The following is a 12,945-nucleotide window of genomic DNA, read 5'->3' on the forward strand; positions in this document are numbered from 1 at the left end:
ACCCTGATAGACCTTGCAAAAAAGTACCTTCTTACAAGTACCTACAGCTATGGCTGTGGTTACAGCTGCAATTAGGAGTTTCAAAACAAGTACCTGAAGTTGGCTCCTAAACTCTGTTTTACAGATGTAGATAGATGTTACTGTTTGTTTTTTTTAAAGCACTGAGCATCCCATTTATTTTCAGTTTATAGCTCGTTGGCAGATTAAGATTTATTGGGGCCCTGGGCAAACGAAAAATTGGAGGTCCCCCCCACACCCCATTGGAGGCCCCCACCCCTGATTCAACTGCCATCAGAGACAATCTGCAGTGGCTGTTTGGTGACATGCCGGGTGCAGGGATCAGGGCAAGGATTAGGCCTGGGCTGGTGGTGTTGGTGGCATGGGCGGAAGTTGTGGGTCCGGCCGGGCACCAAGCAGCTAAGCTGCCTTGGCCCTTTGCCTACCCTGCAGCCAAACTGCACTGCACCCTGGAGTGTGTTGGGCTGCACCTTGTGCTCCTCAACACCTCACCAGGTACCCCCAGATCAGGACCCCCCAGGAATGGGACCACCCGCATCAGGACACCCCTGCTGGGAACAGAACCCCCTGCGGGCCCATGCATTAATCTGCCTCTGATACAGCTAATGCCTGGATAGTTAGTTATTCATAGTATACTAATAAACATTTACACCTATTTGAACACTTATAATTCCCTTGCTTTTCACCTCTTATCAGAAGTTAACAGATTAAACCTTCAGCCTTGCAAAGATGCATGCTCATACATAGCTCTGACCATATTTGTAAGTCTTTACAGGATTGGACTGTAGTCTCTTTTTCCCTTCCTGTCAACAGTGGCTTCTGTTGGGCTTCTTTCAGCTTCTGATATTCTAAAGGAAGAACATCAGCAAGTTTGGGTAGAAACAGAAGGGTTGAAAAGATTTATAGCCATGGCTTGAAAGTGTCATCTCTTATTATATTCATAGTCCTGTTCTTTCTCTGGTCATTGTTACAGAATATGATTTTTCCCTTGTGTATTCTAGAATGATTGCCTTTGGAATAAATTACCGCTGTGCCAGCAGAATCCAGGAGCTTTTACTGAAATTCAAGATTTCTCTAGCTATCATTTTACTTCACTTGTTGCTGACCACAGCAGGCAAAGGTAAAATATCTTTCTCCTTACTTATCCTACACTGATATTGATACATTTAACAATGTTTTCTGTAGGTGGGATTTTCACATGTGCTTACCACTGTCTTATTTCTGTTGCTATTGATATCAACAATATGATTCCCCTTGACATGTATGAGCACAGAATGTTAGTCCTGAGCACTCTTGAGTATTCAGCCACATGTCTACATTTTTTCTTTATTGTAAATAAAGGAATCAGGTAGAAATCATTTCATAATAGCGATGGATGAGAAAAGAGAGAAAATCCAGCATATAGTAATGCAAATTACTTTCCAGTTAATCTAGAACTGTTACTGGTTTCACAATTACCTTTATTGTGGAGTTCTTACAGTTCCAGATTTCTTGTTTTTGCATTGACAGTTGCAGTTGTTCTTTCAAAATGTAGCTCTAAAACTTTTTCAATAAAAGCATCACATATACACTTTTACACAAATGGCTCATTTATGGCCTCATGAATGTGAACATTGAGAAGCTCAAGAGTGCTCTCCATCCAGGTGAGTAATGGTATGGCTACAGTATTATGCTTATAGGAAAGCTAATGTGTATAATTTTGGAGGAGCAAGTGAAGAGATGTCTCTTCCCAAATGTGCATTGGAACTATACCCCCAGTGTTCTCTCCAGTGCATTCTGTAGCCCCATGTTCATTTCACCCTGAATTTCTTTCTTTTTGGCTGCCAGTTTTGCCAGCAGCCCTAGTTCTTCTCTGTTTCATTTTATGTAAGGTACCAAATCATGCAGGTTCCCTGTCAAGGTATACTGGGAAAAGAAGAGCTCTTTGTACTCTTTCTAACTTCTAGAATACCTCTGTATGGAAGGGTGTGACCTCTATCTTCACGGGAAGGAAGGAAGAACCTGAAAAAAACAGATTTTAGTTTCAAAACTCCTACATGTTCAAGAAAAATATGGTAAAACCTTTTATAAAAAACCTCTTGAAATATCCTGTTCGTTAAGACAAATTACAAGATATAGTGGTACATAACAAACTAAGATTTTTTATGACTACTGGTTTTAATGGACGTAGTGAGTCAGATGTGTTACTGGTTGACAAACACTTGTACATAAAGTAATGATAATTGCTTTTGATGCTTATATGCCAGATCCTGCAAACACATAGATATTCTGGAGCATAGTCAGTTCTAACGCAGCTTTACTAATATAAGCAAAGTCACTCAGCTATTTATGGGCCAGGCGGCAGGAGCAGCCCCAGGGCCAGCAGGACCTGGCGTGCAGTCCCCACGCACCGCGCCGGGTAGCAGAGGGTCCCCGAGGGCGGCAGGACCCATCTGGGCCCAGCGTGTGGTCCCTGCGTGCTGCACTGGTTCTTGTCACCATGGCCCAGCCCGGCCGGGTGGCAGAGAGTCCCCAGGACCTGGGTGGGCCCGGCACACAGTCCCCACATGCCGCACCACGTCCTGCCACCAAGGGTCCAGCTGGGCGGCAAAGGATCCCCAGGGCCAGCAGGACCTGGCTGGGCCTGGCGCATGGTCCCCGCGTGCTGCGCTGGGTCCTGCTGCCATGGCTCAGAGCACCCCACTCTCGCTGTTACTGCTAAAAGTAAGTTATGGGCCCTGGGTGGGGGGGGCTGTGGCCCTCCAGGGTGCCTGGGACCCAGGGAGGGGCGGGCACTGGGGCCCTGTGGGGGATAGGGGCTGTGGCCCTCCAGGGGGGAGTTGGGGCCCTGTAGTGGGGGGGCATTCCATGTGCGGGGGGGGGGGTGTGCTGCACACCTTGGCTTTTCAAGTGATTTATCTGGGAGGTGTGCTAAAAGCATGCCTGCTGCATGCTGGTAGGATGCAACACAGAGCATGATGAATAGCACAAAGCGTGGTGGATGACTCAGTTGCCAACAAACAGATTGGAGAGTGAGTGGGAAGGATGACCTAACTGTATCATGATCTTGTTCTCCAGTCTAAGCATTAATCACATCTTGTCCCCTAGTGATCGTCTGGCAAGATTTTGTAGGTATAAAAAAAATCTTTATAATTCATAAAAATTCTAGGAGACGTGCATCTTGAAGAGAGATTTGAAGGCCACTTCTTCAGGGTAGATGAAAATCAATATCCTTCCTTTAGAAAAAATAAGTTATATTTAAAGCAGATTTTTTATTAGAAACTAGCTGAAGTACCCATTCTTCTGCCAAGTTGTTGTTTTTGTAATTACAGTGTTTGTTTATTTTAGAGAACTTAGTACAATGCCTATAGGTAAAAATATTGTTTATTTTTAAAGAACATAGTACAACATATTTAATATTTAACATGGAGGGAAAAAAAGGCACGCATCAATATAATAATGACAATTGAACTGAATTCAGTGCATCCAAAATGGAGACGTGCCAGTTTCTTATCTGAGAAGTAAAGTAATCCTAGTTGCTGGAAGCCTCAAAAGGGGTCTAGTGAAAAATAACCTGCCTATAGCAAAAGAACCCATTCCTTGCCCTGGTTGTTATTTTTGTAACTGCAGTGTTTGTTTATTTTCAAAAACTTAGTAAAACATATTTAGGTAAAAAATATTGTTTATTTTTAAAGAACATAGTACAGCATATTTAACATTTAATATTTAACATGGAGCGAAAAAAGGCACGTGTCAATATCATAATAACAAGTGAGTTGGAAAAAAGGCATGCGTAAATATAATGACAATTGAACTGAATTCACCGCATCCAAAATGGAGTGGTACCAGTTTGTTATCTGAGAACTGAAGTAATCCCAGTCACTGGAAGACCCCAAAATGGTTAAGTGAAAAATAACCCACCTATAATTTTCTTTGGGTGGTATTCAGTGATTTTGGAAGGTAGGACCAGCCATTCTCAAGTTATAAGCGAACATATATACATAATACATGCAGACATAGACTTCATTTTGTGTGTGTGTGTGTGTGTGTGTGTGTGTGTATAGATAGATGGATAGATAGATGGATTTTGAAATTTAAATCCTTTTTTTTTTAGAATTAATTTAGAATTACATTTAAAGGTAAGACAACCTGTACCAAAGGCAAAGATTACAATAGTCTAGTAAAATGGTATTCAATAAGTAAAAATAATCTATGGATACATACAGATGTCCAGGGAGGTTAGCTGATATTAAAAATCACTACCCAACCTAACTTAGTTTGCCCAGGTGAGGACCTTACACTTAGATTCATAGTTAGCTCGATCTAAGTGAGAACTGTACAGAAGTTCAGGACAGATAGATTGGTTTAAAAATAGCCGACCCAATCTAAGTTAAGTGAAACTCTGAGGTAGCCTAATTTAGATTGGTTCAAGCAAGGCTGATCTTACCGTACAGTTCCCAGTGCAGCCCTGGGGCTGGGGAAGCCCAGCCACTGGTCCCAGCCCTTGGGCTGAGCTTTTCCTACCTTCCATGCACCTGGCAGTGGATCTGCCGCCCCCCTGATGGACAACACTGCCCTGTGGACCAGCTAGCACCCTCCCAATCTTGCCAACCCCCCATCCTGCTAGTTGCTCCCAGTGCTAGTTTTACCAGCATTCACTGCTCCTGGGGGCTGAGGAAGTAAGTTGAGGTGGGGGGAGAGGCAGGTGGGATGGTGGGAGTTGTTCATCTGGGGATGGGGGAGAGGGGCTAGAAATAGCCCCTAGTGCTGTGGGGTTGGGAGAGAGAGCTCCCCATCCTTTCTCATCCCTCCCATGACCCTCCGTGGGTCCCACTAGCCCCCTAACTGCTACATGGGCCCTGACAATCCCCTAAAGCTCCACCTACCCTGCTAGCCCCTCTGATCTCTCCTGCTGCCTCCCTGATCCCCAGTTTCCTCCAATTCCCTCTGTGGACTCTGGCTGCCCCCCTGATTCCCCCCACAGACCCTGCTAGCCCCCTTGATTTCCCTCCCCCCCCCAGGAACTGCTTGTCCCTCAGACCTTTCCAAGTCTCTCCTCCACTAGTCTCATCCCAACTTACTTTAAATTGGGTAGCCATTTTTAACTCAATCTAACCTCTCCCTAATCTCCCTGAATATTTATACATGCCCTGTGTTTGCTGCTGAAGATTTAAAGACAGACAGCCATCTAAACTGGTGAAAGTCTCTAGCTAAGTGCCTAAAATCAAAGGATGACGAAGTGCTAGATCAGCTTGTGACAGCAGTAGTCTGTTCTGCAGGTACAGAGAAAATATTTCTTTATTTCGTTTTTTTTCAATTAGTTCATTTGAATAAAAAAGTCACTGAAAGTTGAAAAACCTGCTGGGAAATGGAAAAGCAGGAAACGTAATTGTGTTCCTTCAATTCACAAATAAATGAGATGCAAATAGATGAGCTTTACCAATTCTAAAATCTTGTGAAATATAGTAACCAAAACCACATAGTTGAAATCTCTAACTGTAGAAAATACTTCATTTGTAAATCAGTCAGTTGAAAGAAAGCACAAAACATGTTTTCATAATTTACTTTTTTTCCTGTTATGTTCCTGGCACATTTAAGGTAATTTTATGAACTAATTGCTGCTTTGAATTCCTGTTTCAAGCCAAATTAACTTCACACAAATCATGGGTAAGAATAATAATCTAGAAAATAAATGCATTATTTCTAATGTAATACAAATATAAATGTGAAGAATCGGAATAAATATATGTTAATAACATAATTGTTTGGATGTGTATGTGTATATATAGAAATGGCTTACCTTCCTATTTAGCAAAACAAACAAACAAATAACTCCCCCCCTCTCCCCCCGCCCAATTCAGTGCAAAGGATATATTAAAGTACAGACTAAGGTGTTTAATGATTAAAGGGGTTTAAGATGACCAACCAATTAGAATAAACCTTTTTTTGTTAGAACAACTAAAAAGTGCAATTGCTAGACAAAGATTAATATTAGCGATTTAAATAAAAACTAGTTAAATACCCTGTCGCTGGGCTGCTTTTGGAAAAACATGCAGTTTTAGGCTTTAAATAATATCACAGGAGCTGTTGTTCTAACTTAGTTATTCTATGTCTCCTCAAAGCCTTTAGGAGACATAGAATATATTAACTCTGGAGCTTGGGGAGTGAGTCCTGCTGCCTGAGGAGCTGAACTAAGTTAGACTGGTCACAAGTTAGCCCAGTCTACTGAACATCTGCACATATTCGGCACGCAGCCCAGCTGCTTTCTCCACCCCTGGGGCTACACTTTTCCTACACCCCAACCCTAACTGAGCTATTTCTAGCTGCCTGACCTTCGCATCTCCCCTCCCCCCTCACACCCTGGTGGACCCGCTAGCCCACCCTGATCCTTGCCATCCCTCCCCACTCCACAATTTAATTAGATCATGTTCCCAGCGCACATCAGGAGCAGTGAACATCTGCACAAGCAGGACCCATTCTACGGGCACATGGCTTAAAGCGTGTCACATGATTGTGGATCAGGTCCTGGCAATGTCTGTATGTTTCCTTGGTCACAAAAGTGCTATATTAAAAGCATCTTTTTGAAAAAAATGAATTCAAAATTATTTTTTCTTTATTTAGCCCAGGATGGATTCCTCGGGAAATACAAAGCTGTTTTTAAGACTGCATGTGAAGAAGCTTGGACTCTATCACCAGGGATTTCTGTGCCGCCTCTGAAAGAATTCACAATTTGCGTGTATCTTAAACTACTGACTTCAAGTGATCCTTGGACAGCATTTGTATATGTTAAAGAAACACCTGAGAGCATTCAATCTGTGAAGAAGTATGAACTGGGACTTACAGGAGATGGCAACAAATTGACAGTTTGGTTGTTTGGCTATCAAATAGACCTAACAGAAAATTTTTATCCGGAGGATTTGCAACAAGTATGCATAGAATGGAAGAATACAAACAATGAGATGAAGCTATTTATAAATGGAAGAAAAACAGGAAGCCAACAACTGCCTGATAAACTAACCCTTGATGGAAATGGCCAGTTTCTGCTTGGCTGTTCACAGCCATCACGGACAGCCTCGTCTTCTGCTGTGGGTATGGTCGGCGAGTTGTACATGTTCAGAATGTGGGATAAAGCTGACATAAAACTTTCACATGACTGCATAGATGGCAGTGTTCTAAGCTGGCGAAGGAAATACTGGGTCTATAATCACACAATAGAAGAGAGCAACGCTTTGCCTTGTGGTAAGTTACCATTACTGCACAATTAACTATTTTTGCCTAATAGTAATATTACCAGAGAGAGAGAACCTTTGTGTCTTTGGTATTTTCTTTAATATCTTGAATTCTTTTCCCTGGTGAGGGCTCTGGGCAGCTGTAGCAGGGAACTGCCAGTAGTGGGAGGGGCTGCTTTTCCCCACACTGAGCAACAGCTTCTGTCTCGCGCTGTCACTGCTGATCCTGGGTGGGTGAGCCTGGAGCAGGCGCAGGGCTTGAGGGGTCAGGGCTGTGCAACGCAGGTCCCCACCAGTACTAAAGGGTTGGGGCCAGCAGCAGCGGCAGCTGGAAGGAGCCATTTGCCACCTGGGCTGCCTGGAAAGGCAGTCCAGGTGCAGAGCCACCCCAGCCCCACTGCGTGCCCAGGTGCAGCAGGACGTGCCATGGCTGGACTGTGCCTAGGGCAGGTGGAATGGAGGTACCCACTGTGGGCAGAACAAAGACCCACCATGGGCCAGTTCTGGCCCATGGGCCATATTTTGCCTATCCCTGTTTTAGCAGAATGGCCATGTTTATCTCTTCCCACTCCTCAATATAATCTTTTGAATACTGGAAATATTTCATTCTTTTACTGGAGGAAATGGGTAAGAACATCAGAAACCATGACTAGGTCATGTAGGCCAGGGCTGTCAAACTTGTGGCCCACAAAGGGTCAATTCATGGTCCCATGGGCTCCTGCCTAGCCACTGCTTCCCCTATTGCTCCAGTTGCAGCAGCAGCAGCTGGGGTCTCTCTCCCTTCTCTGGCCTCCTTTCTCGCTCCCACCCCTGGGGAGCAGGATGAGATTATGCAGCACAACCTGTAGGGTTGAGAAAAATCATACTGCCAGCTTCTTTAAAATACCAGTCCCACAGGAAAAGAATGTACTAGAGATTAGTACTCTTTCCATAACATTTAAAACCAATGCCTAAATTGTAATAGTTTTATACCTGGTATAATATTCTCTACACTGGTGTAAGAATACTAGAGGCAGTAAATCTTCTTGAAGAAGTGTGAAGATAATTTGATATGGCTCATTTTATTCCTGGAGCACTCCAGATCTAAAATTGTTCACTCTAGTATAGTAGTATGATGCAGGGAAAACCTTTGAAAACATTTGAACTCTCTTCCTCTGCCACAGGGTTCTTCTGTGGTTCTGGGTACTTGGGCACCTTTAAACCATATTTAAAAATATTATTTATTGTAAAAAATAGGTCCTAGGTTTTTCTAGTTGTGAGAAAACAGTGGAAAAGTTTGAACTTAATCTTTGCATACCTGGTTCAACCTCTGTAAAGTATAGATGATAATGCTTCTTTGTCTGGCAAGGGTATTGTGAAAACATATAATTCACTACAGGGGTGTCAAATTCACCTTGGGCCCTGGGCTGGGTGGTGGCAGTGGCCACCGCAGTGGTACAGCAGTGGCCAGGGCAGTGCTGGCAGTGGCCATGGTGGCAGCAGTACTGTGAGTGACCACGGGCCAAGCAGCCGCTTGCTGTGGCAGGGACATGCAAGTGACAGTGGGCCAAGTGTCCTCAGGGCAACTGGGAGCTGTGTCATCAGCCTTCTCTCTCCCTTCTGCTGCCAGAGGCCATGTTCATCGGACCCTTAAGGCCTCAGATTCTGCACCAGGCCATGCTCACAGCTGGCCATGCCCCCAAGCTCCAGTAACTTGTTGGACCAGATGGAGCAGCTCTGTGGGCTGGATCAGGTCCATAGGCCGTATATTTGATACCCCTGCTCTAGTGTTTGAAACAGTCAAGTAATATGGATATCAAGAGTGCATGGAATTCAGGCATTATCTTCAGAATAGGGTCTGAACAGATGGTAAATGAAGATATGCATGGCAAAAAATAATATATTGAATGGCTGTGCACTAAATGAGCTCTGTCCATTCTGAGCACTGAATGAGCCTTGGTTTCTGTTGAAAAAATAGGATATAATTATGTAATGAAAGACTGCCATCAAACAGACCGACTGTGGGCTGAATTAGGGTTGTGCAAACAACTCAACTGGCACATTAGAGGGTCCCTTAGCTCAAGTGCCTGATTAACTGATTGCAGGGGTGGGTTGTCACAGCTCTCAGTCCCAGATGCCCCCTCTCTCAGTCTCCAGTCTGCCATCCCTGGCTCTGTGCTTCTTACCCCAATCTGCTCCCCTTCCCTTGAGTTTTCTGTTGTTGCTGTGTATTTGACTCAAGCAGCTTCCACCTTCACATGGCCTGGACTCAACAGTAAGTATTAGAGGGCAGTAGGAGCACTGGAGAAACAGGCTCCTTGCTTTCATTTCCAGCACTAGATCCTGCACCTCTACTCCATACAGCCCATGGTGATTTCAGGGAAACTCATGCTCAGTCCCAGACTGGAGCACGTGTTCATAGCAGACAGAATCTTTAGAATCCTTGCTGTTAACCTCAAATAATCTTTTACTGAGCATGTATGACCTCTGATGTTTAAAAAGATTATATTTGGCAAGATCTGAGTGTTTTTTTCATAGGGATGGCAGAAGCACTTTCTTTATACACAAGCCATCCCATCCAGACATCAAGTCCCTGCTCCAAAGCTTGGAGAGATACCACAGCATTTAAAAGACAAGTTCACCAGAATTTTTTAACAGTATACTTTTCCCTAACCCGATTCTCAGAACCAGTTGTGCTATTCAGACAGAAATTTTCCAAATTGTTCAGCCTCATGCAGATACCTGGTATAGAAAAAGCCTGTCCAACCAGGTATATGTAGAGTTGTAAGCAAGTGAGTTGTGGGACTCATAATGGGAAGTGTCAGCCATCCTTAATAATAGATGTTACCAGCTCAGCCAAAAGTAACTTCTCTCCAAAAGACCCTCCTAACACAAAAACAGTAAGGCTAGGGACAGAAGTTACACATAAACCAGTTTAAGTGGTTTAAACCTGTAACAGAAGTTCAGTGCACCTAAACCAGTTTCAAAGTGCTCAAAATCAGTTTGAAATAAAACAGGTTGAATGTAATATCAGACTTAACTGATTGAAGTCAAACCAGTTTATGGATCTTCTGTCCCAGACCCCTTCCTGGTTTAAGTAAATCAGAGTCCCCCAGCTTCCCAGCATGCTCTGCAGCCCTGGACTAGGCTGTGCTGTCTACTGCATTAGAGCAGGGCTTGCCCCATCCCTCTGCTTGCTAGCCAGAGCAGGTGCAGGGGCATGGCCAGACACTGCCCCCCTCTAATGTCAAGGGGCAGGGAAGAGGTTTATTCCCCCCTCCTTCCCGTGTCCCACCAGCACGGACCTTAGGTGGAGTCTGCCAGGCAGAAGCACAGCAGCCCCTGGCAGGCATTTCTCCCTGCTTGGCGCTCAAGCGGCAGGGGTGTGGCGGCAGCGTGAAGTGAACAGAGACGGAGAGGGGGTTTAATTCCCCTATCTCATTCCCTGTCCCACTGGCACAATCCTGAGCTGGGGTCTTCCTGGTCAGGACTGAGCAGACCGTGTCAGGGTCCCCCACCCCTTCACTGCTGCAGCAGCAGGGTTGGGGGCATGGCCATACACCAGCATACATGGCCCCCTGAGATGAAGGGGGCAGGGAGGGGATTTATTCCCCTCTCCCTGCTCCCTTTGCCTCAGGGGGCCATGCTAGGCTGGTGACTGACCATGCCCCTGCCCCTGCCACTGCAGCCATGAGGAGGAGGAGTACCCTGACACGGGCTACTCTGCCTGAGCCAGGCAGACCCTGGCTTGGGTCCATGCCAGTGGGACAGGGCAGGGAGGGGGGGGAATTAAACCCTGTCTGTCCCCTGTTCCCTTGAGGCTACTGCTGGGGCTGGCCACACCCTCCGTTGCTCCAGGGGAGAGTGGAGGTTGGGGGGCGGTAAATGCCTGCCGGGGGTTGCTCTGCCCTAGCCATGCAGCCACACACTTGGGTCCATGCCACTGGAACAGAGGGTGGAGGAGGGAATTAAACCCCCTTCCATCTCCGTTAGGTTCATACTGCCGCTGGGGCTAGCCACACCCCCTGCTGCTTGAGCAGTGGGGCGGGTAGTGGAAATGCCTGGCAGAGGCTGCTTTCCCCCTTCCCCATCCAGGCACACCCTGGCTTGGGTCCCTGCAGGCCAGGCTGGGGATTTAAAACCCTCCCCAGTCATACTCATGCCTGCCAGAGCCTGACCAGGCTTCCCCCCCCCCCCCCCCGCACAGCTTCCCTGCAGCTGAGGGCTCACTTTAGTGGCCCCTGGCTTCTAGCCTGAGCCACTGCAGGCATGTGCCTGCATTTCCTGAGTCAAAAGTGAATGTTTATTCACTTGCAAATTAGTTCAATATATGCAGGTTAGATGAACCTGCAAATCTTGAATCAATTCAGATTCAGGCTTTTTGAATGTCTGTACTTAGCCTAACTGACTAGTAAGCATCCTAGTGCAATAATACATTTTGTTAAGACTGAAATATCTTTGGCAATGAGTCACCACAAGGACCTCTTTTTGCATCTGAAAGCAAGTATAAAGATACTTTATAGAACTTGGGAAAGAGCCATGCCTCTCACAGAAATGCAGAGTGCATGAACTATGCATGCCCCCAGAGGCGGGGAGGGCATGGCAACTGCCTGCAGGCAGCGGCGGTGGTGTTGGCAGTGGGGGTGTGGCGGCAGCAAGTGGGGATCTCCTGTAGGTGGCCGCACTGGTGTCAGTGGGGGATGGCGAGCACCGACCAGCGATCAGTGACCACCCACAGATGCCACTGGCAGCAGCAGCAGCAATAGGCAACCGCTCACAGGTGCAGCCGGTGGTGTTGGTGGCAAGGGGTGGGACTAGCGAGTGGCCATCCTTGGAGGTTTTTAATATCCGACTAGGACAAAGCCTTGGTTGGGTTTGATCTAGTTGAGGATGGTCCTGCTTTGAGCAGGGGTTTGACTAGATGACCTCCTGAGGTCCCTTCCAACCCTAATTTTCTATGATTCTATGATCATATAATTGCAATGTAGTGGACAGTAACTCATTCCTTTAATAAGTTCATGTTTAGCAATAATATATTATTAGTTAACTCACACCTTTCTTTCTTCTTTTTACCTTTCTTCTGGTTTTAATGCTCTTTATTTATTATCTTTGTAGTTGCTAGAATTCCTGGATTTCACAAGAATTTTGTTTAGTTTTCCTTTCAGGCACCTACCAGGTATTTTAGTAGCCACAAACACTTATACTTACACATCTACTTAGCTTAAAGCAGGCAAGTTTTTCAGAGATATTGATAGGACCAATCACTTGTTTTGAGTAAAGCATGTGTTTTACATGCCTGTAAATAGGATTGGAGTCTCAAGGAATTTCTGACCATCTCTTGGATTGTAACCAGGACACTGGGGCTAATCACACCATTTGGCTTAGTATTGCTCAGAAACAGGAAACTTCTGTCTGAATTAGAGCTGTGACTCTTGCCTCTAATCAAATTGATTACTGGATCCCTTCCCAGTTTGGTGCAGACAATCAAAATAGTAGCTTTTGCATTTTTCACTGGTATAAATAAACATACAAGGAGCAAGGCAGGGAAAAACCAAATTCCAGGAGAGTAGCCTTCAACCTACATTTCTTAAGCTGCTGTATTTCAAACTATCATGATATTTTCCATATGGAAACAGAGTACCACAAATTGATAACAACTTGCTTTATGGATTTCCTTTGGGTAGCTTTAAAAAAAAACATGGGGCTGAAGGGGTATCTAGTGATGAACAGAACAGACATT

The 12,945-nt window shown here is 45.2% G+C and overlaps 1 protein-coding gene across 1 annotated transcript in view; it reads left to right on the forward strand.

Annotated features, from left to right (window-relative positions):
• Window positions 1-12,945, forward strand: part of ADGRG2 (adhesion G protein-coupled receptor G2) — a 105,147-nt gene that overhangs the window by 18,273 nt on the left and 73,929 nt on the right. The window contains exons 2-3 of the mRNA XM_019495079.2: window positions 1,020-1,138; window positions 6,619-7,236. Coding sequence (XP_019350624.1) covers window positions 1,021-1,138; window positions 6,619-7,236 — 736 coding nt within the window. The 5' untranslated portion in view covers window position 1,020. The remainder of the gene's footprint in view (window positions 1-1,019; window positions 1,139-6,618; window positions 7,237-12,945) is intronic.

The sequence above is a fragment of the Alligator mississippiensis genome, chromosome 1, assembly GCF_030867095.1.
Source record: "Alligator mississippiensis isolate rAllMis1 chromosome 1, rAllMis1, whole genome shotgun sequence".
NCBI lineage: Eukaryota > Metazoa > Chordata > Crocodylia > Alligatoridae > Alligator > Alligator mississippiensis.